Below are 24,754 nucleotides of genomic sequence, written 5' to 3' on the forward strand. Positions count from 1 at the left end.
GACAAATCTTACTGTGAAGGTCCAAAGTACTGTTAAAATATAGTTCACACTGCAACAGACTAATGTGATTCAGGCATATGTATAGAGATGTCAAATACATCTATGACAGCTTTATTAACTGCTATCATTAATAACAATTTCAAACAACCTCAATAATAGACAAATGATTTCACCTGGCTCTAGCTTCAATGAGAAACATAACTTTAACACATTCTGTGTTTTGTTATGATGATGAAATGACCTTGTTCGGTCGATAGTGGGGGTTTTTCCTCACCATGTGTGATCCAGGACAACTGATCAAAGCAGGCCAATTTACCAAGAATCATCTACCATCAGCCACAAGAGTCAAAATAACCAAATCAGACCAAACTGCAGTCCTCATTACTGAAAATTCCTGCCATGCTCGGAGATTAAGATGTTATGAAGCACCTGAGCTGACCTTTTTAAGAAACATAAGAAAGTCTGAAATGGGGAAATGCCATTTGGCCCATCTAACTCAGTAACAAAATCTTTCAAAAACACACTTTGTTGTGCTTTAAACTATAGGGTGAGATTAAGAGAAGTGCTCTATGTGAAACATACATTACAGGGGATCAGAAATGTTATAAACATGAGAAGGCCATTTGGTGCTCGGTAGTAGCTAATTGATTCAAATGTCTCAACAAACCGTTTCTTGAAAGAAGCTATGGAATCATCTTCAGCGATTCCTAGTTGGTTTATTCAAGACGTTGTCTACAAATGCCAACTGTGCCAGAGAATGAACTTGGTTGCTCTTCTTTGGGCTTCTTCTAGAGTAGGAATATCATTTCCATATTACGATGAAAAAACTGTACATAGTTTCTACATGAAGTCTTACTCATTCACTGTACATTTTAACATAACTTCCCATGATTTAAATTCTACACTTTTATATATATATTTTAGCATTCTGTTTGGCCTTTTTATTACTTTAATACCACATTGTTTAAAAAACAAAAATGATGTGTCAGCAATTTCTCATTTCTCAAATTGCTTCTTCAATCTCAGCATTTTCCTCTTTGTGATTGTAGATTGTTTTTGTATGTAAAACCCTGCACCCTTCACATTAAATGTCTTCTGGCAGATGCTTGCCCAGTACTGAATTTGATATAAATATATTTTAAATTAATGGAAGCTTCCAGTTTTTGCTAGTTCTCCTAATTTTGTATAATCTGTACACTTAACTATAACAAAACCTAGACTGCTGATGTAATGTGCCTGTGGTGGAGCCTTCCTATTAAAACAAATGTCAGTAGAACAAATCCATAAACAGTCTAGGGACTCAATCTATAACAGTTCAACAGTTCACGTCCCAAATAGTATAAGAGATATTTCAAAACTGCATCAACATCTACAACCTTCAATTTAAATATATATGCAAGGGAAGTTGTGACACAGGAATGACCACACTGGTCCACATTTTGTCCACAAGATGCCACTGGAATCCCAGAAGGCTGACAATTACTTATTTAAAGCAAAGTCACCAGCCAAGGCTTAGAGAAAGGGATGAGACAGAGCCTTATCAGCAAAGTATAGAAGCTGAGCATTTGAATGCAAAGGAATGGCTAACTTCAATCTAAGCATAATCCCTTGGCCACAGAGTGTGTGCTGGTTTTCATGTGGTCTTTTCTGACGGAAACAGTCCAGGGACACCAGTGACATTCTTTTTGGGTGGTCTCTCTTGGTGACCAGGTCATCTGTTGCCCCCGGACACCAAACTCAGCAGGGGAGGAAGGGAGCAAAAAACTGTCACAAAAACAACTAAAACTAGTGTATGTCTTCCCTGACAACGCCTGTTCAAATGCCTGATTGCACAGTACACATTACGGTTATAATGTGCCTCTTGTTGGAAGAGAGGATGTTGTATACAGTGGACCATTGCTTTTATAAAATAAACTAAAATGGCAACAACACTCCAACACAATCTGCTAGTTATACCTTTGTCACAGACAATGTAGAACAATATAGACAAAATAGAACATTTGGAACTAGAATGCCAAAATGGAATCTAGATTGTAAGATAGAAGTACAACTATTACTGTACAAAACATTAAAATTAGCCATAACTATACCAGAATCAAGATCATTATATTACCTTCATTTGCAAGTCTATATCAGCCCACCTTCCCAAATGATCCTTTTCAAGGGTATCAAGGGAGGACAAAATCTATCACTTAGCCTATTTCACTGAAAACCTATAACATATACTGTGATTGTAGTTAAGGGATTCACATAATGAGGCATGTGGTAATGACATATTCCAGTTAGAGAAGGTTACCATGAATGGTATCGAAAGTAAATACAGGAAATGCTACATGTTTAATTGCTCAATCTGATGTTAACAACACATACTGAAAGCTGGAAGGACTTTTAGGAAATACATTCAATAATAAAACAGCATATGCCTTAAATACACACCCCTTGGTTCAACAGCTTAACATACTGGTGCAATGTACAGTATTTCATTATATGTAATTTAAATATATTACATATATGAAAGTATAAACTTTTATGAATAAAGACTTCATGTTGTTGCCATTTAAAGTATCCAAGTTTACATGCTCAGAAATCAACATGGAGTTAAGGTTAGCTGGATTTCTAAAAAACAGAGAACCATGCCAAATGAACCATGAAAAAAAGATGTCATACAGGCTGGTCTTCACACTTGTCTGATCATCAAATGAAGTCACTTCCAAACTTTTCTATCTTTGCAAAAGGCATTCCTTTCATAAGAAAAATGTATGTTTCTACAGTGAAGCATCAATATATGAGAAGGCTCTGGGCCCAGAATCACAAATCTGGTTATCATGACTATTTTTATTTAATTATGATTTTTGCTGCTGGCTTGCTAGTATAACCGAAGAATAACAGGGAAATGTTTGAGATGTAGCTATCTCTCTCATAGTCAGTCATATATGGCTTGTGATGAGTACAGTGCTCATTGCCATATATCTAGAATGATAGATATATGTTAGGTGTCAGATAAGTGGGCATGACAACAATGTGCCTTCCAATAAAGTCCCTTCGGTAATTGCCCTAATAGTTTATCTAATCAAGGTGACATGCCTCATTGATGCATTAGTCTTTCTGCTTAGCATTCAAATTATAATTATTGGACTAAGGCAGTTGACGTTTATTTCTTGATAGATTTCTCTCCGAATTTCTGTTTTTCATAATTTAGCACAGATGTTTGAACAAGACGTCGACTAGCCTTGACACAAAAATGTATTTGTATTTACTTCACATTTCCTGTCCATTATACTAGTACACATTTTGTTCTAGCGGAGAAATATGATATAGGGTTAAGCCTATAAAAAAAGAGAGAAAATGATTTGGGAGAAGGTCATAAAGAGTCCTCAAATACTTCACAGAGAAGTATAGCAATAACCTTCCCCAGATCCTGCCTCCTTCCTCACCCCTTCCCTACTGTGGGCCCTGTCAGTTTGTGGTGAAGAAAAGCAGGCCTGGGACTGTATGGGCCCTCTAAGGGAGAGGTGGCAGCATAGGGATCATCACAGTACAAGTCTCAGGAGGAGGTTCAGGGTTAATTCAAGGAGAAAAATAAATGAGCATGAGGCTTTATGCAGAGGAGCTTGACAACTGAAGCAGAATTGAAGACTGGCAGGATCCTTTACGTAAACGCAGAAGACTAATAATAATAAACTAAGGTGCTGGAGAAATGGAGTGGGGCACTCAAAAGACACAGGAGACCAATATGAAACACACACTGTATGATCAGATAATAGATCTGCACAGATCTGCACGTGGCATTTAAGGGTCCCTGTTTTACAGAGCTTGGGCTGGAGAACTGTGCTGCATATGTGGGGAATACAAACAAGGAAGGAACACAAACTTTTTAAAGGCATTTTTCTTGTTCTCCAGTGTTTATAGACATATAAAGACTTGTTTATATTTCTCAAGGACTAACTTTATTTTACAAAACTCATCTTATAAGGCCCTGCTCTTGTCTTATAAGGCATTTTTTTTCATTTAATGGGAAAAGAATTACCTTTGGCAATAGTTTTTGAGTAACAAGCTTGTTGAAAACCTCTACCATTCTTTTTATTTCGTTAATAAAGCAGTCTTGACATAACATACACGTAAAGCAAAAACAACTTTATATTATATAGCAAATTGTGTTATTCTTTATTCCAATTTATAAGATTTTAATGATTTATCTAAAACTCTGACCATTGTTTCTTAAGAAAAGACAGTACAATTAAAGATACCCCAAACAGAGATTCCTCCTGTCAATGCTAACATAATATTGTGATGTTTTCCTGCTGCGCATCCTTAATTCCAAGCATATGTAAAGGAACATCAGTGCATATGTTAAAACTGTACAGTCATTGGGTAAAATCCCATTAAAATTTTTGTGTACAACATTTTGGTCACCACCCTACAAAAAAGATGCTGCTACTCTAGAATCAGTCAAGACACTTTTAACAGCTCAGAAGTATCTCCTTATGTGGCAAGCTAAAAGAACTGAGTTTTGTAGTCCTGAATAAAGAAAACGATGAGGCTACTTGATTCAAGCATTCAAAATGCTCAAGTGCATTGAGAAAGCCAACCCAGTAAACACATTCAGACTCAACAGTGAAACACCAACCAGGGAACAAAAGTGGATGCATAAGTGCATTCAAAACAGAGAACAGCAGGTAGAGGAATGTGGGGATCTAGAATAAAGTACCAGCTGTGTTGGTGTAGTTGAAACACTAGCTTTACCGTAGTAAGAAGCAACTGGATGAGGTCACTAGATCCCTTAGGTACATTACTAGCAACCCAACAAGCTAGAAGAATCAAATGGCCTTCTCGCATTTATAACCTTTCTTATGATCTGTAATGTATTTTTCATGCAGAGTACTTGCCTTCCTCCCACCCTAAGGTTCAAGGGGGGTGTGCCTTCAAAAGATTTTGTTACTGAGCAGGTTGCTGGCAGAGTCAATGAAATTGCTTTCAACTTTTGCCTGCTGATTTAAAAAACATCTTGCAGACACACTTCAAAAAATTATCACTGCAGCTGTGAACCCTTTAGAAATGATCAATTATGCACTCATCTGACACATGAGGAAAAGACAAAGAAACCAGGGGAAATTCCAACATTTGACATTCATTTAGCACCCTATCTACTTCTAACGCGCTTTCCCCCTAATCACAAAACAAGACTGACAAATAAACATTATTTTATACTCTTCTTACAACTCATTTGAATCTGGGAGGGCTTATGTGACAGCTGCTAGAAAAGACCTCACACATTCATGTGAAAACTGGGAATTCAAAACTCGGGGTTGTTTTATGATCTGTCTTACTTACATCTTAACCCAAAACATGTAAACAGATGATATAAAAATATTCACGAATAACCTGCAGATCTTTATAAAGCAAAATTTATTAAATATCAAAGTGCTCAAGAATGGGCCACATTATGAAGTGTTATCAAACCGTTCTTTCCCACTTCCTGTTGCAGAAAATGAATTATAATCCCCAGGAAATCCAAACTTCTAGGCCTCAGTTAAAGTCACATCTGCCGGTGTGTATTTTACATTACTTTCAGGCATGTGCAGCAAGGTATTCCTAAATTGCTTAGTGATTTGTTTAGCCAGCAGCTCTTATTATATCTTTATATGTTGTTTGTAAACAAATAAATAATTTATATATATACAAAATCTATTAAAATACACCAATGATTAAAATGTTTGAAAAGGGGCCACAGAATTTTATTAGTTAGTACTGGAATAACCTGCATTATTTCAAATAGTTTTTTAGATATTTCTGTTTGGGAACAAGTTGATCTGATGTCCAATTCTTGCCACTCCTTGTTAACTTCTTTAGTGGTAACCCCTTAGAAATAGTTCAGCCAAGCACAGATAAGTAGTCAGAATAGTACGATAAAGCACTGACAACAGCAGATAAAGAATGGTAAGTATCCTCGATGTGGGAGAACTTGACAAATTAGTATGCGTGTTTAACATTGCAAACTCTTGTACGTACTTTTTTTTTATGATGGAAATGCTCCCAGCTCCTTTCCTTACAATCCTTTTCAATAGAGGCCCCAAGAGAGAGAAGTGTTGCGGTCAGAGGGAGCAATTTAATGCATCGGCCCACTTCATTCGAGTGCTGTGAGTACAACTCCCAGAAGTAGCATTTTAAAGATGTCGACAAAACACCAGCTTTCTGGGATGTCACTGAGGTGGAGAGGTTTGTGAGTGGGGGAGGGCCAGAGGGCGACAAAAGCTGTCGCTTTGGATGCAAAATATAAAACATAACTTTGCATAGCCCCCCCACCCCCCAGAACTCCAATTAGAACCAACAGGTGGTCCTTTGTATAAGCATAAGGACATTTATAAGCAGCCTGTGCTGATGATCTTTTACTCCACAAGACTCATCGTCATGATAGAGCTGCTTGCCAGTAAATTCGTTTAGAATCCTTACCTTTTTATATTCACGTTTCACATTTTGCGTTTAAATGTCATCCATTTGAGTTAATTCTACCAACAGCTTGTGAATGTGACAAATAAACAATCGTCTTCTTGAGCAAGGTTTAATTTGACCAACAGACCATCAAGTTACACACAAAAGGTGTATATCTGCAAATTCCTGTTATTTCATTGCTTGTTCTGGATGATTTGTTTCTTCTTGGATTGTTAAATGCCAAGATCACTACTGTGCTAAACAAATCATTCTATATTAACCATGCATTTACCACTGAGGTGTCTTTACACCTGCTTTTTTTAATAAAAGGAAGCAGACAAGGTTGTAAAGTGTCACATTTTTAGGATGCACACACAGAAGTCCTCAGAGACAGATTTAATTTTTCTTTTTCTTTTTTACTTTTCCTAAGTTTGCATCCTAAGTTTTGAAAACAAGCTAAGTGTAGGAATTCTAAATAAAAAAATAGCAAGAGATTATATATATATACAGTATATGAAAAGGCTATTCTTCCTGGTCATCATTTTTAAATTGTCCTATATATATATGATGGAAAGTGTTATACATATAGAATGTATTCTGAATTCTAACTGACCTTATGTTTGCAGAATAAGCAAAGTACTAAGCTGAAACAATAATGCCTAAAATGAATTCTCCGATCTGGAAGAGAGAAGAGGAAGGAGAGAAGTACAGTATATGATATGTGTACTGGAAAAAAGGTCTTCATGTTCTCCAGAAGATTTTTTATTTTTATTTTGAGCAATGCTAACTTGCTTTTTCTCTATCATGTAATCATGTCTATCAACCTATGGAAATGTTCTCCAAAGCTATTTTTTCCCTAGAATTGTTAGTAAGCATGAGAAAATGCACAGACAGCAACACAGTTTGTGGACCAATTTAAAGTAAATGAAATAACAGGAAAAGGAAAACAATATGCAGTTCTAAGTTCAATACTAACTTACTACTAAATGTGTGGTGTAGTGCAAATTCCCATTTCCTCACTTGGTGAGACATGTCGGACAGTCCATTCATGAACTGGTTACAAATCAAATAAAATGAAAATGAAAGGATATGTTTTTGGGTTTGTATACTACATTAATTGAAACTGATTATACAATGTCTTCTTAATTACTTTACAGGAACATTGCATTGCATTGACTTTAATCTTTTGACATTATCATCAATCTTTTAAATAGCAATTTTTGGATATATTTTTATTTTCCTAAACATGAGCCTCCGGTGAAATGTACATTGTTTCTTGAATATGATTTACTTTTTATTCAAAATAAGAAAATGACACCAGGCTGTGGCCAATGTGAAATCATGGATATTTCAACATACTTTATTCCTCTACTTCAGTATTCTAAGTTTAAAGAACTTTCCATTTGTGAAGTTACAGTAATGTTTGTGCAATAGTTTACATTCTTCTCAATACACATGCCACTGAGGAAAACAGCTAAAATTTCCAGTCTAAAAGTCCAATTCCAAACTTGCAAGAACTGGAATAGAATCTTTGAAGGAAAAAAATGTCAGATGGTCATGCTTCTAGACAATTCACACTTCAGAAACTCCTGGCAACAAACCGTGTCGACAACTACAGCAAGCTCTCCACTGCCAATGCTGTTTGACAGCTTTGTTAAATGGGCCCTAAACATTGTTACACAAGTGTAAGAACACATGCTAAGAATTCAAGCTGTCTGAACCTCCCAGATGGTTAGTGCATCAGCTCCAATAAACCAGAAAATAGCTGAAAGAAAGCAAAAACTTGACCTCAAAGATCTTTTTTTTGCTTTCTCTTTCAACCTATTGCTTGAAACCCGCTTACCTGCTTGCATTCTATAGCGTGTCTGTCCGTCTGGCTTGGAATAAAAACTAGACAAATATATTCACTCTCAGACACCTACAGTACATCACATCTTCCCCTGGCTAGGGAGGGGTCGTCATGGAAACCGAGTTAAGGCAGGAGCATGGAGGTTGTCTTCATTAGCAACAGGTCTCGTTTTAAGCAAAAACGTATATCGAAAAAATGCTTTCTTTTAAGCGTGAAATGAGATTTCCTTGATATGCGGATCTTGGTGCTAAACCGTTATATAAGCGTAAAAAATACATTAGCTTTGGTTTTTATTATGTTTAACAAATAAAGCACTATTAGATTAGCTGGATTTCCGTATTGAGTTAAAGTTGTTTTTGATAAGCCTACCAACTTTAAGAACTGAGTATATCACTAGCAAATATTTGTCATGGAAAACTGAAAAGAAATAATCCATCAAAAAAAAAAGAAAAACAAGTGCTTTAACGCCTAAGGGAGTCGCTCTCTGGCGCGTCCTACTGTATCTTGCCTAGTGCGCTTTTCAAATCCAGTTCAGTATTAGGGCTGCCACGATCTTGTCATCGCTCTCATCTAAAACGGACAGTAGCAGAGCTATTTAGCCCTAATCGTAACATAACCCGTAGAGATTACAGGATTACAGGTCCGGTTTCATCTTTCTTTCCAAAAAATGGACAATTACAAAATTCCTAAAGTTTGTCGGTATTTTCGCAAGCAGGTACATAAAATTGGCAATAATTCATTTTTTCTCCTCGTCATTCCCCAAATTGATTATTTAATATCATAATGGCGCAGATTTGATCATAACCGTGAAGTTTTGTCTCAAGATAAACTGTAGGGAAAAGCCATCTATTTCACATACCCACATAAAGATGGATTATACTATGCAGAACATCTCAGCATTTGACCTAACACTAACCCTATCTACATTTAAATCTTCAGTGATGCCAATCTTAAGTAACATGCTGCCCAAGTATACTCATCATGTTGTTTCATCATGTACATGTGTTTAAAGCGAAGAAAGTTTGTGCTGTTTTTGACTAAGCATATTACCTTAAATACAGTTTCTATTGCATTTTTATTGAAAATAAACTAGTTACTGGCTGAATATTATACATTCATGTATTTTTTTTATTTTAATAAAAAAGATATATTCTTAGATGTACAACTACAGTATTTGTATACAGCCAACGTTCTTCACAGAAAAAAAACATCAAATTAAGCAATTACTACTAGTATCCTCCCATTTGACGTACTTTCACTTTGTAAATACATTGTGCAATTCATTCAAAAGTCTTTATGTCATTAGAAGTGTTTAGAGACGACTATCGTTAAACAAGCATGGGAATGTTTCCTTTGTGCATCTAAACATTTCTCCTATGAAACTGCAAAAAAGTATCGGGGAAAATGCTTATAGCTGAAACACAAGTGCAACGTATACACTGGGTTATGAACTTTATGTATTTCGATAAATCGAATACGATTCTACCATTCTTAGTCAATAATTCCCAAGTGAGTTAAGGTACTATTTATAGCTCAAAAACACATTCAATGTTATTCTGTATAGGGCTAACCAAGCAACACGAAGGTAGTAGCCTACAGGATACATTACATTAAAGGTGTTACTTTGTCAATTAAGTTATTCACCTACTGAATTGTTGAGTCCTGCACTTTAAAAATACTTTAAATTATGAGACAAAGGTATCAAGGATCTTTATCTGTACAGAAACTTTGCCAGATTTGACCAATCTTTATAATTTCCTTTTTGTTCTGATATTTAAATTATACATGAAAAACGAAAGTCTTAATTCGCATTTTTACAAACAGTAATAAACTATATCAAAAAACAAAATAAACTTACCCAACTTTTTGTTTATAGGAACCGGTCAAATGCACCTTTTTCCTCAAGTCCTATTTCCATACAGAACCCTTTCTGAAATGACATTACCCGTACACAGCTCACCCAGCAGCGCTGTGACGTTTTCCTTAATTGTTTCTAGGCTCATCCCCTTCCATAGTACTATAAACAAAACCTACACGTGTCAAGAAAACCACTCCTTGTATATGCCTTACAAACCTATTAACAAGTGTATAAGATCTTATACGTGTGCAATATGCGCACTACGCATTTCTTCCATATTACGCGTCATTTCGCACAGGTGTCTAAATCCAGTAGCACACACGGGTCACAGTTATATATTCAAGCGTTCTCTATGCTTTAAATCTTGACAGATGTTCTCATTATTCCATGTATTTTTCATAGAAAATGTGTTGTGAGTTTCGGATATGGTAAAAAACGGTTGTTTTTGATAATTTCGAAGATTGCTTGTTTTCATCAACAAGGCAGGTTTTCCAAAGTTCAAATAAAACATTAATGGAGGAAAACTGCAGTGTACCACATTTTAGTGAAAAGGAAACGATGCTTTAAAAAATCCCTCACTACAGTTTATTTTTCCGAAGATCTTTTAGCGTCTCTGATGAGGTCCGCCTGTTAATGGATGCGGACAGAAACAATAGCATAGCGCCCTCTAGTGGGGGTTGTATCGGCTTATTCTGTTACTTGCCGTCTGTTTCTCGAATAGTCTCAACTTGATTCAATATATTCAAATATTTGATTTGAAGAAACAGTGAATTTTATTTCAAGGACATCAAAGGGTACAATTATCATAAAACAAGTAGCTATTAATATGTTTATTTTTAATGTGTACCCATAAAAAAATCTTATCCCATACCACCAAAGGATTTTTTAATTCAGTGAATTATCATTCACTGATTAATTTGCTCTAATTGTTTAACACTGTCAAATCAGTGACTAACAATACCCATCAGATAAAAAATGCTCTACATTTTATAATTATTTCTATACTTACCAATTAAAAACAAGGGACTCTTTTAAATCATGATAGGTCTCAAAAACAAATACTTTAGAATTTTCTGAACCTTTATGTACATAACTTCCACACTGCATATCAGGAGACACACAATGACAGTGGCCATAAAGAATGAAGCACAATATGTACTGTAAATACAATTCGTTTTATTACAAAAACTTAAGAAAGTTAGACAAACATTTCAAGGGCACATGGAAACAATCTGACAATCTTACAATGTTCTTAAACATTCATATATAATGTAAATTGACATTTTTTTAATTTGGAGAATTGACAAAACTATGACATTTATGGTGTAATTTATTTGCACACAGTCGTTGATGTGACTATAGTGGCCATAACATTGTTTCATCTGAAAACATGCCTTAAGTGTCTTGCACTTTTGTTATCATTTTCCAGACAGTTCAGTGTATGGGAAAAGTCTGAAAGAAAGTTACAGAAGATATTCCAAACACCTTCAAAGGCACTATAATGTGGAAAATAAAAGGAACACATTCAGCACTGAAATCAGGAAGCACTTCAATTACAAAACAGCTGTAGTGGTTGATTCTGTTGCACCCTTTAAAAGCCATAAGCTAGTGCCAATCAAATTAACAAGATAGTCCTCTCATTTTTAACCTTTGTGATGTTTGTTATGTTCTTAAGTTCTAGGTAGATTATTTAACAGTATACAGGCATATTTTAAGACGGCTGCCAATATTCTGGTAAACAACAATTTCTAACAAACAAAAATCACCTCATTTTCGCACTGGAGTGCACAAACCTTTCTTGAAAATGTGTCGTACATTTTTCAGTTTCCCAACATTTGCTTTGCATTCTCAATGCAATGCTTCTTTATCCTCTTATATATTTCTACCACAACAGAAAAAATCTACTGTAGGTGAAGCCCCATCATAGGATTAGTGTCTTACAACAGTGCACTATAATACTACCATAATTTGCCATAGTAAACTATTATAATTGTGTGCACTTCATTACATCTAAAGCAGGCTCTATACAGGATCAACTTAGACATGGCTAGATCAATTAATACCAAAATATTTCACAATAATGCATTCAAGCTCTAAATGAAACATGAATGTGTGAGTGGGTATGTTGAAAAAGGAGTATTTAAACGGAGAAAATGATAATCAAGATTTGCTTTACCACCCTAACCTTTAAATAATGTCAAAAAGAAAGAAATACAGCTTCTAGGTAACATATATTGAAATGTTGTGTACTAGTAAGAATCAATCATTTATGTAATATTGAGAGTAACTATGATAATAATAGTATCTGTCTGTATTGATTATGTACAGTCATTATATGCAAGTAGCCCCACCTCATAGAAAATCACCAAATAAACTGAGGAGGAAATTTAGGAAGGCCAGATTGTGCAAACGGAATTTAGCCAGGACAACTGGACAAATGCTCCTGATCTTGTGAACAAAAAGTTTAACAGAATATGTTGAACACGATCAGTTATAAATAGACCACAATTCAAAAGGGGAAAACCAAGGTGAAACAAATACCTCTGAAATAACAGGTCAGAACATACTTGGTCGTTGTGCAATAATCCTGTGGCTCCAAAATCCTCCTTAATGCTACACGAATAATTTTGAAAATTGGCCTACTTAGTGCTGCCTCCCGAACCCACAAATATGGAAGGAGGTGGACTTGTACTGCTGCTGCCCGATTCACACCACAAGCACCACTCACGGACAGGCGGAAAGGGGTTTTCACAACAGTACTGAGCAGAGAACACAGGGCACACAGTCTCTTGCAAGTCACTAGAGGGCGGCAATAATCTATGTAAATACACAAAATCCTTAATTCTCCCATCCTATCTTTGAATCATTATATAAAAGTACATAAAAATAAAGTATAGATTATAGATTTATGATCAATGTAAATAAGCGTATTTATTTCAATGATAATAAATATCAAATCCTCTCTTCTCAAATGAGATCTGTCAACACCTCACAAAATACAGCAACTAGTTGGGTATTTTGGAGCGTAAACTTGGTTTTCAATCCCAAACACGAAATAGGTGTACTCTTGTCCCTTGTAGTCATAGAAGGCGTGGGTCAGAGGAAGCAGTTCAATGGTCTGGCGCTGCAGAGAGAAGAGACTTAGTTTTTTTTTGGAATCTCTTCTGCGTTAGGAGGTTCGTTTTAAGAAATGCGATTACCCAATAAAGACCAGTGACAAACATCTTTTATTGTTAATTACCCAAATGATTTTAATGTTTTTTTGTAAGGAATTGCAGTAAAATAGTAAATATTAGTACATTATTACCAGGCTGAGATATGCAGATGATGCTTGAAAACCTGCTGTTCTTGTTAGAGTTCAGTTATAAATTTGTAATAGACGCATGTAAGAAAACATTTTTGCATTTCATTCTTATTTAAAAAAGTATGTAGATGTTTAAAAAATCCAGAGACATCTATTGGAATTATATTTCTGTGTCTAAGGCAGATCTGCTACATTTAAAAGTTAAGCTATCTAGAAATTGAGGTTAGAATCCCTTGGAAAAGGTATGTAATTCTAGTTGGGTATCAACTTATATACTGTAAATGACACAAGTACAGGCACAAAGAAACCCAGCACTGGGATTCAAAGTATTGGTCCTACAGTAGGACTACAAGGATGTTATCACTATCGTATGAGTCATAAACGTTTCAAAGTCTCACATTTCTGATGCTGTCTGCATGTCATCACACAGAGATTAGTATAAACACCACTTTCATTTCTGCCATATTTTATGCATGAGCTGTTTGACACACTGCCAGTTGCACAATGGCAGACCAAAATGTAACAAGACTGTCTATGTGATATATATGGAGGGGGGGCAACTCTGGCTCACCTGCTGCAGGATTCGGTTTATGGAAGAAAATTTCATAAGGTGCTCCTGAATTCCTCTCTTTGAGGCCTCGCAAATCTCCTCGTCTGGAAAACCTACAATGGGGTAAACCTGGGGGAGAAGGAAAAAGAAGAAAACTTTCTGTGTGCAACTGGGAACCCTCAATCAATCAATATGGGTGAAAAACACTAACAGGAGTACATGAGGGAGGAAGGCAAAACATCAGCAGCTGTATCACCCTGTAAAGCACAAATAATAAAACAAAATAAAAATCAATACTATACTGATTTAAAATTTGGAAATATCAGTGGTGTCTCATAGGCACATTATTTACAATGGGTATTTGCGTTTCATTGCTTTAGCACATTATATCTCATGTATTTACATCAGATGAAATAACAAGCTTGTATATTTATGAACAATGCACAGGAGCAACTTTCATTTGCTGTGTTAATTGTAATTGTTAAAAAATAAGTCAATAGATCAATAGAAAGCATAAATATTCTTGTATAGTAGTTTTTTTGGGGGGTTGCTTGAACAAACCACAAAACAGAATTTACAGGTTAACATTGACGAATAACAACAGAAAGAACAAGCCGAAATTTCGCTGAAAATAAGAAAAATAAATCAATGTTCAGCTATGAAGCTTTCGCCTGGTGTCACAAAAATGCAGAGGCAACTCCCTATACTAAGATCACTAATCCCAGAGCCTGACTGACTTGCTTTTTTGTCTGTCAGCATCACAATTTAACTCAGAAAGGATTATTTTATGGCTGCATGTTTATTGTACTAAGCAGTTCAAAACTACTAAACAGATAAAAACTCATTTAGGTAGAATCACGTTACATGTAGTGTACAATAATCATAAATACAATAAATTCAATCATTTGAGTTAATAGTAAAAACATACTAAAATTAAAATGTTTTTTTCACTACTCTAGTAAAGACTCAATGACTGCAAAGTACCATTTAATGTACGGAAGACAGAAAAATATAAACACCAAAAAATATCAAGCTCTACACATTTATCACAGAAAGACTTCAATCTCTTAAGTGCCTCTCAAGCTGAGGAAGGCCTGGCAACATCTAGCCCCTTATGAACCATCTCTTAAGATATACCATTTTTATTTCTTTTTTTGTTTCCTTGACAAACACTTAATCAGCTCAAGGAACTGGATATCACAATCTGAAAATGACATTTGCATGCACTGTCCTGTCTGCCAAGTGATAAAGACCTTGAATGGCTTCCTTACCAAGATGCTTTCATCTACAAAGAATGCATCCCCAGTCACTTTTTCAAATTTCTTCACGGGAAATTCAGGAATCCGATCCGGCACATGTTCAAATACATGGTTTTTCCTCAAGACAGAAACAAAGCATTGGAACTGATTTGTGCTATAAGTAATTGAAATTTATGTAGGTGGTTGAAACTTAAATGTACCCTTTACTTTCTAATGTCACTGTGTTACAGTCAGCTGCCTGAATTAAAGCTCTGCAATAGAGTGGATCGAAAGGACATGCAGATTCAAAAGACACTCATAACCAAGTACATGGAGCTACATCAATGAACCGGTGCAAATATATGACATTTGTACCATGTAACTGTAAGCTGAATGAAGTGCATCAGGGTTTTGTGCCCATGACAAGATGGGCATATTTTATGACCTCGTCCATGGCAGAAGCTGCATCTAGGGAAAAAAAATCCAAGTGTTACAGGACAAAATTTACAGTTACAGTTTTTTTCCAAGTTAGTTTCTGCAAATGTCCTACCTAGCTATTTTAAATGCATTATTCTTTCACTATTTGCCCATAGTGCTGAGTTGGAACTGTTTTTACACCAAAGTTACAATATTGCAAGCTTAGGCCAATATGGAGCATGCATTTTCAACTGAACTATTGTGCTAAAAAATTCTATGGATAAAGTGATATAGGTCAAAGAACAAATTATATTCAAAAGTTTTACATTTTTCATTAAGAGTGTTCTTATACAGTTGTGAGCTGCAAGTGGTTGACTTTAGTGCTTGTTATGTTAGGAGGCATCTTTAACAATAATAGATTATATAAAAATGTGTTTGTATTCATAAAAGATACATCTCTTAGAGGCAATCTGTAGTGCAAGAACTGTCTCTATTGTTGTTGGTGAGAGGGTCTCTGTGAACTTTGTACATACTTTTTCTGCTGAAGCAGCAGTGTTTTATAAGGTGGACATTCAGAACTGATTTGAACTGGATTGGAAGGAATGCAGGACACAAGGCCTACTATACAATGCTATATTGTGTTATATAGGAACGTGTGCAATGAAACTAAGTCACCAATTGTCTTTGGCAAAGAGAGGCGTGACAGATAACAGAAAAATATTTAAGGACTGTGCGAATTCAATCACTTTAAGAAAAATACACCAAGCATCTCTGTGTGTTTCACTCCCATGCGCATGAAATAAGAACTTCTTTATCTTCTGAGACAGACTCCTGACTATCTTTTAAGGGGAATGGGAAACATTTCTCCAACCCTATATTTTTCAATATTCGAACTTTTTGGGGAATATGTAATTCCATGTTACAGTTACTTTTACTTGCTGTAGAAGAGGTACTTTGATACCTATGGACTATACTGCATGATACCGTCTCGCTGCTTCACAGGGAAACTGGGATAACACAGCTAGTACTGGAGCACTGCAAGTGGCCTGATGTTATACTTACTGTACATCAGAATAATGCTATCTAGTCTATAGCATAAAAAGCTTTATATTTATATATTGTGAGTTCTGTACTCAAGATACAATTCTCAAGATAGACATATAAAACAAATAAAAGGGCAATGAAATACATACACTAAACCCATCATCAAACAACCTCTATTTGCTATAGTACCTTTCACAACAGTTTGCCATTGAGAGCTTTAGAGAATTATATAGCAGTAAATAAAATAACAACCTTACAGATACAGTATTTCTACATCTGTAATAAATAAGTTTCCAACAAAAGCACAGCATGGGGCCAATACATGATACACCGTATTCTAAAATGCAAGTACAACGTAAGAAAGTACTGTAAAAAAACAATGCACATATTAATCATGTTTGCTGCACACACAGTAAAAGGCTTTTTACCTATTGTGCCCTCTCCCATGGCAAAATGTGCATCTTTTATTCTGAGATCGAATGGTTCCATGGCAGTGTATGCACCGGGTCTAAAAAAAAGAAATGATCTTTGATTGTTCATGTAGCAAAATAAAAACTTAATTGCTGTTTTTGCCCGTGTTTTTGAAGAACTTGTATATGTAGGTAATTTTAATGAACAGGTAGAATGTTATTTTATGATGTATCATACAAAAACACTTCCTTAGGTATCCTTCAGTTACAGCAAAATTCTTCTTTAAGTATCATCCAGAAAAAGCTGTCATTTTAATAAAACATGAAATGCTTAAGCGGTTAAACAACAACCTAACAGTAAATAATACTTCTAACAAACATGATACGACCACAAATAAACTTAAGGTACCCAGCAAAACCTTGGTCAGCTGGATTTGACTTTTTTTAACATGTTTGACAGGCAAACACAATAAGAATAAAACAAACATGATAGAGAAAACTATTTAGAATAAATACGTCTTCTTTTTAGTTGTTTAGTTAAACTGTATCTTATTGTATTTTTGCATCCCTATGTTGTTGGTTCACATTGTCTTTGTAGGACCCTAATGATTCTTATTTGTTCAAACTGTTTTTCCATTTATTAAAATACTCTGTTTATCATACTTCATTAAAAAAAAGCAGTTGGATTTTTTTACTTTAAGGAGCCATACTAGAAAGCATCATCCAAACTAATAAAATGTAGAAAATATCTAGAAAATAAAAAACATGTTCTAGATTGCAAACTGATTCACAGAGGGTTCCCTGTGGAGCAGCACTTGAAAGCTTTCACTCACCCTTCCTCGGCCATGGCAGTGACTGCATCTAATTCGACCTCGCCCGTAACATCGGTGACATTCCTGGAAATAAGGCTTAATGAATTATACAGGAGTACCTCCAAGAGTGCAGTCACCACTAAAGGAAGAGTTAGCTTTCACTCTCGCAATGCAACATTTCTAAAACTAGCAACACACCACGCTTAATGTTCTGTGCAAAACAAATTATGGGATTTCTAAGGACTTTCTTTGGTCTACAAACCTATTGCAGTGTTCCATAAAAAACAGCTGACTTAGAAGTGTTCACAGAATTCATACTTTCCTGTTATCTAATTAGTTTTACTTGAGTACCTGCCTGTGCTTGAGGCAACACGAACAAGTGGTATGACCCTTAACAGGACCAGCAATCTTATGGGTTTCAATTCCAGTTGAACCTTTTCTGAACTGAACAAATAATTTGCTTATTAAGATCTTTTAATTTATTTTAACCTCAAAATGTTAATCGTATACGGTAACTTGAAATCTCTGACTGTTGAAAAACTAAAGAAACTAAAGACAAAGACATCTGCTGGAAAATAGGAAAACAGGTGACATGCTAACCAGAGTCTAGTGTGCTTCTGTTCCTAGATGCCAATCTGGCAACTTAGAACTCTCTACAAGTATCCAGGTATCCACTGTTCCTGCAGTTGAATCACACCACCTCCTTATAAGGTTACACTTAAGGGTGGAGGCAAACGTTAATTTTCAGCGTGAGACTGTGTATAAAGACGCTGCTCTAGTTAGCCTGGGCTGGTTTTAAATGGTTTAAAAACAAGTGAAAGACATAGCTGAATTCAGTTTTTATTGGCTGGAGTATCACACCCTACCTTGACAAATGAGGAGTGAGGCACTCGGACTTTCTGCGTTGCATCCGTGTAAGTGGGAGGGACTTCCACTGCCACATCCCAGGGAGGGGGGCTCATTCCGTACTGCGGACCATCCACAAACTGATCTGAAGAGGCAAAAGAGGGGCGGGTGGACACACCACAAAGAACCCACAGCAGTCACGGCCAGTAAAGGTAATGAGAAAATATTCTAAGTATTGTATACTGTATGCATGCGACTACATGAAGATGGAAGCCATACTGAAATGGGTCTTTAAGGGAACAGCTCTTGTGCAAAAGTAGCTGTATTGAACTTAAAAACAGGAAATGCTGCTCAGAGAGCTGGAAAGGCCTGTAGACTACACACTTTACAGACAATGTACAGATAGCATAATAGTATTAGAACAAAGCATTTTAATTGTACATGTCATCAAAAACTAAAGACAAATGTATTGAAAAAAATTCTAGGAAGCAAAAAGAAAAGAAAACAAAGCTCCCATATGGCTCAATCAGTAAAGCTGATTGAGTCCTGGTATCAGTAAAGCATGATATCTGGACTGTAGAAATCAACCTGAACTTGGTTGGAGTTGAAGCCTGGGTCATGTCACTTGCCAGTTGTGACTGGGTCTCTCCAAGTACTGACACAACTGGCTGAGGGGTTGCGTAACCTGTGCCATGTTAAAAGGTGAGTGGGTTGAACATCATCATATTGGAGGAGTCTGCCTACACTTTCCATTCTCCCCCGTGTGTGGCTGCAGGGTTGATAGCCAAGAGCCAAGATGGGACACACACACAACTAGCTCTTCCAAGTTCAATAATTGTCAAGACTCGTCTCATCTCTAGGACACATCTCTGGGACTGTTTTATTTGAAGTCGTCAGAGGTATTAAGCTAATCTTGCCATGCATTCTTGGAAGATAAAAATTGTCAAAACATTCCTTAAAGCAATATGATGATATAATAATTGCAAAGCAGAAACTGAAAATAGCAAATTACACAATTTCATAAGGTATACATAGTGTTTCTGACTGCCTAGATGCAAAACATACCAGTATAAGGTTCAAATTCCCAGGCACTTGCTCTTGATTCTGTATATGTTTCCAAGCGATACTGGAAAGAAAGATAAAAGGTGTATTGATGTGTTGTTAGTAAAAATAATTTTAGAAACAGTTTTTATCTCATGATTTCAAACTAAATTTGGAATTGTACCTTCCTATTCCTGTCACCTCAGAGATCAGCGGTACAGTATTGTTTGGCTATGTTGGAGACATAAAATAATAGCTCACTGCCTTCTCATGGTCCATTTTTCCAGGTAGGGGTAGAAGTATGCTCCCATGTATTCAAGTAGGTGGCATATAAACCAAAATAATACACGAGCAGGAAATGCAGATTCACAGGAATGGTGGTCATCACCCACTTTCAATTGCAACCCATAGTTTAAGAACATATGTGCCACAAAGACTAAGCAGAATACCTGTATCTTTGGTGTGACCTCTCCCAAACCAAAACACACCAAACATATGGATGGATGAAGTTAACTTAGGAAAAAGTAAAAGTGTACATGTGTATAGAGTGTGTTTACCATGATTTCACTTGCACTTTGCTTTTACTGTAACACAACAGGAAGATTTTATAAAGGCATGAAAGCTTGAAACTGAAGGTCTAAACTACAAGAAAATGGGATCAACCCGGAAACTCCAAGCAGAGGCTTTTACAGCATGTATCCACTCAGAGGTCATTTGAAAGAATAAGTTACATCATTTTCAAAATGCATATAACAACAAAAGATTCTTCCAAAACGTACAATAGATAAAATGACTCAATTTGAACAAGTTCTTGAGCTCAAAATACCATTTTGCTCTTTAAAAGCATTTTAAATTTTTCAGAAGCACCATTTATTTGTAGGCTCCAGTAATAAATCACAATCCATAAGCAGAAGGCACTAGAATATTTTTCACTAATTCCAATCAAAACTCTACAGTAAATTGTACCCGGTAAATTGTGAAAGGCTTTAAATCCTTGAAAACCAGCTCCCGAGCTGGCTTGCTCCTGTAGGTCCATTTCTTGTCAACAAACTGCAAAAGAGCTTCTCTTGCGATGTCCTCAGACACTATAGGGACTCTGTAAAATAGAATAAAGATGTAAAGCCCAGTGTAGAATTTGCATCAGTACGCTGATCTTTTGTGCACTGCATAGCAGCAGACTTCTGGTTAGTTTGTTGATTCCCCAACGGAAATCTACATTTGCTTAAAAAAAGAAAACGTTAATATGCATCGAAACCTATTTCCAAGGCTGTCTAATTTGATTAGCCACCTACCGCACTTGAGGAACTGCTGCACTCCTGTCATTTTCTGGAATGGGCATCCTGTCAGCAGGAGGGGGATACATCTTGTCTGTACTGTCTGTACAAGAAAAAGCAAACCATGAATAAACAGAACCTGTTTCAATATACATCATGACATGAGACTACAAACGAGCCCTCCTGGGTTTCCAGACAAAGCTTTGAAAACGGAGTATTTTGGATTAACTGACATCATCAGTTACAAAACAGTGTCTGAAACTTTCTACAACACAAGGACTCATTCAAGCGAATGTCATCATGCAACACAACAGTCAGCATTGAAACCCACTCACTGAGGGCGCTGGCCACAAAGGAAATTTGTTTACATGCTCTTCTAAAAGGGGTAAACTAGCATTATTTTTTGTGTGCAAACATTGAGCGAAAACAAAATAGTTTGCCTGCAACTGACAGCAGCTAAAACCTGTTACAACAAGGCGAGACCAACGAGAAAAATCCCCAGCAACAAACTTGCTCACCCCCATCTTTAGGCGTCTCCTCGTACCCAGACACATCGTCCAACAGGCCTACCGGAGGAGCAGTGGGACCTTCTTCTGGAATATCGGGGTCACATTCTCCTTTGAAAACAAGAGGGGTACAGTAATTACCATACACCCACTATGTGGTAATCTATTACAGATAATCATTCAAGTATTATATGGTTTATTCCACAAATATCCCACAATAATTACTGCAATGTCTATTACTTACCATAGTAGATTTGGGGATTTTTTTTAAATCCAACGTAAATTGTGCTTTACTGCACACTGCATGGCTTCACTGCCTTAGCTTTCTTGTATTAGAGTGTAGCATTTGTTAGGTTTTTCATGGTTACTTCAAAGTTGGTTTCCAGGCTTTTAAAAATAAGTCAGAGTGGAATAAACAAATTTCACCTATAAAGGGGATGATAAAACTGCAATAGGTCGTACTACTATTACATTTATCATACAGAAATGGTCAACAAAACTAGAGGATCATCCATACAGTAGAATTCTAGGGGATAGTAAAGGTTTAAATTTAGAATAGTCAGGTCTTGCTTTACTAAATTGTTAGAATTATTTGAAAAACAAACAGCAATGAAGGATACAGAGCATACAGTATATGATCAATTTAGATTTTCAGAAGGGTTTTGAAAAAGTTCCTCAGACAATATTATCTCTAACAGAAAAAGCAATAGGCATCCAAAAGTAAGGGTTTCAGAATTTTCAGAATTGTGTATTCGTAATATTGTGTTTTTCTTATATTTATAAGCTGATATGCATTAAACACAAAAAGCTACCCACCCGTGTTGTTGAAACTGATACCGACGTATTTCAAGAAACGGCAGGGTGTGTTTAACTGCCGTTCTCGAATATAACTTTGTTTTTAATTCTTATGTTAGTTAAGATCACAAACTGGAAATGGGAATGTTCGTAATAAAAACAATATTATTACTATGTATTACTTACAGTATGTATTATTAAACTACTGTGGACAATAGGCCCACATTGCACAAAACATAAAAAATATCGACTGCTCACCTGTACGTTAATTATGCAAATAGGGAGTTAAACACTTACCTGTCATCGAGCTTGGTTTAAAAAAAAATCAATACTCAACTTTAACCCAACTTATGGTATCCACTTGTTAAGAACTTCCATAGTTTCACGTGACTCACCGATTTCTTCGTCTTTTCCATCCATGTTCAGCTTGAAAACTTACAGTAGCTCTAAAATAAAAAAAAATCCACTTTCACCTTTTCAGGCACTTTCGGGAAACGTGTTGTGCTGCACCCCCAATCAAATCACGTTCAACACCCACTGCTTGTATTTGATTAATAAAAAGGCGTTCTCGTTCTCGCATCTGGTTTAATTCGATGCGACACTGGTGTTTGTATTACAGTCGTAACCACCCCTGTCCTTTTGTAAATGGTGCTGTTCGCCGCCAGTCATTTTTTAGCAGATAAAAGAAATATGGTCAGTCAGAGCTTCCTGTCTCGTAAAACAAAGTAAACATCCGCGTACGTCGACTGTTTCAAACACGTGTGTACGAGATTTGTTCAAACTAATAACAACTGAGAATTATTCTGTATTATTTTTCATACGTACTGTATATACTATTGACAGTTATATATTTTAAATTATCCACTGTAAATGCAGTGTTTTATGTCAATTGTCTATATTCGCTTTGTGAGTTTACTTAATTGCTTATTGACTCATTGGAACTTATGTTGCTAATTCTTCTGCTTTCGTTAGTAACGTAAGTAATCAGTTCTGGATGTTATGCGTGTATGCGTTTTAATTACAACCCAGAACTTAAAGAGCTAAACTAGCTAGTTAATGCCTTAACTGGACATATTTAACAGATTTTCATTTCTAGAAGTACTGTATATTTGCACATAAACAGTTTGGAAAACACAAGGAACCGTTTATTCTTCTAGAAATGAAGAGCTTTAAAAAAAAGGGTTGTTAATTACAATCTATGTCACAAAAGGTCAATACCCAAATAACAATTCCATGATTCTGATCAAGCAGCGGAGAAATCCTGATATAAACACTGTATAGCTCCAAGAGGTCACAATGAATCCCTGGCAGACTAGGTTTTATTTTACTGAGGGAGGCAATTGCTTAATTTTTTCAAATGATTCAAGTAATTGGGGAAAATTCACACTTTCACTCCAAAAGTTTATGCATTGAAGGGTTTGATTGCTGCTGTATATAGGAGGTCACAAGCATCATTAAAAGTATATTTTAAAAGATGTTGACATCTTAAATATGTTCAGAGAAGCCCAGAAGCCTGTGACAGCACATACAGTACAAACTACATGGACAGTGAGTAAGGACAGTGAGCACAGCTGTGGTATTCTGGTTATTTATAGAAATAGGAAACCAAAAGCAAAAACCATTTTCTGTCTGCATATCAAGACAGATTCATTTAAAAATAAACCAGTCAGAAGGGGTATTGGCCCTTTATTAAGCATTTGTCCTGAAAAAAAATTCAAAGTAAGAATGTCCGTTAAATCCATTGCGAAATCAGGGTAGAACTGAGATTCTCTAAAATGAATTAATTCAATTAAAATTCATTCATCTAGTACTCCTCTACTCAGCCTTGTGGCAGGACTGCTTTATCAGTATAGCACTCACAATCATTAACATATATTTACCTGAAGCCTGTTCCAAAGGCCTACACACCTTCTGGTTATTCTTTAAGCTGACCTTAATTATTAATAATCTGCTTGAGCGGATTATTTGCATGTATTTTTCTCAACTCAAAAAGTTTTGAATTTGATTTTAATTGGGAAATACAATAGTTAAAAGGCTAGCTCCAGTAGGTATAAACATCTGAAAACAGTCACACAGTTCAGATTAACCCTGTTATTAAGGCAATTACAAGTTCAACTGTCCCTTTGATAAAAATGCAGGTAACTTCGTACCTAGGGTGGAAATCCATCCCTGTAATATGTTGCATACAAAATGAGGGTCATATGATAAAATTGTCTAATTGATGGTGACAAAGCAGTGTTATACACCGTAGTAGAAATGGCCTTGTAAACTGTCAGGCTTATATCTATTGCTTTTAGAAAGTATTTTTAAAAATAAAGAAACTGAAAACCAGTTCTGAAATTCCAACAAATGGAAGGACCACGATTTAAACAGTGAATTAA

General features: G+C 35.9%; 2 protein-coding genes across 4 annotated transcripts in view; both read right to left on the minus strand.

Annotated features, from left to right (window-relative positions):
* The window catches only part of LOC102683378 (semaphorin-3D), a 72,548-nt gene extending 62,033 nt beyond the window's left edge, over window positions 1–10,515 (minus strand). The window contains exon 1 of one of the 2 annotated variants that reach the window (XM_015348190.2): window positions 10,137–10,515. The gene's annotated coding sequence lies outside the window, so the exon portion shown is untranslated. The remainder of the gene's footprint in view (window positions 1–10,136) is intronic. The other variant, XM_006631074.3, reaches the window with a different exon arrangement.
* Window positions 10,516–11,292: 777 nt separating this feature from the next.
* ssuh2.1 (ssu-2 homolog, tandem duplicate 1) lies at window positions 11,293–23,094 on the minus strand. Of its 2 annotated transcripts, none has more exons than XM_006630995.3 (12): window positions 22,769–23,094; window positions 21,591–21,689; window positions 21,091–21,175; window positions 20,765–20,894; window positions 19,823–19,883; window positions 18,778–18,902; window positions 17,933–17,995; window positions 17,118–17,197; window positions 15,604–15,696; window positions 15,262–15,367; window positions 14,012–14,119; window positions 11,293–13,260 (listed from the first exon to the last, which is right to left on the minus strand). In XM_006630995.3, exons 1-12 carry the CDS (start codon window positions 22,791–22,793, stop codon window positions 13,126–13,128), a joined length of 1,110 nt encoding a protein of 369 aa, XP_006631058.1. In that variant the 5' UTR covers window positions 22,794–23,094; the 3' UTR covers window positions 11,293–13,125. The 2 variants fall into 2 exon arrangements, with proteins under 2 accessions (XP_006631058.1, XP_015203512.1); XM_015348026.2 differs by lacking the exon at window positions 22,769–23,094 and adding an exon at window positions 22,671–22,755.
* Between the last annotated feature and the right edge of the window lie 1,660 nt (window positions 23,095–24,754).

Source organism: Lepisosteus oculatus, chromosome 4 (assembly GCF_040954835.1).
Source record: "Lepisosteus oculatus isolate fLepOcu1 chromosome 4, fLepOcu1.hap2, whole genome shotgun sequence".
In the NCBI taxonomy this organism is placed as follows: Eukaryota; Metazoa; Chordata; class Actinopteri; order Semionotiformes; family Lepisosteidae; genus Lepisosteus; species Lepisosteus oculatus.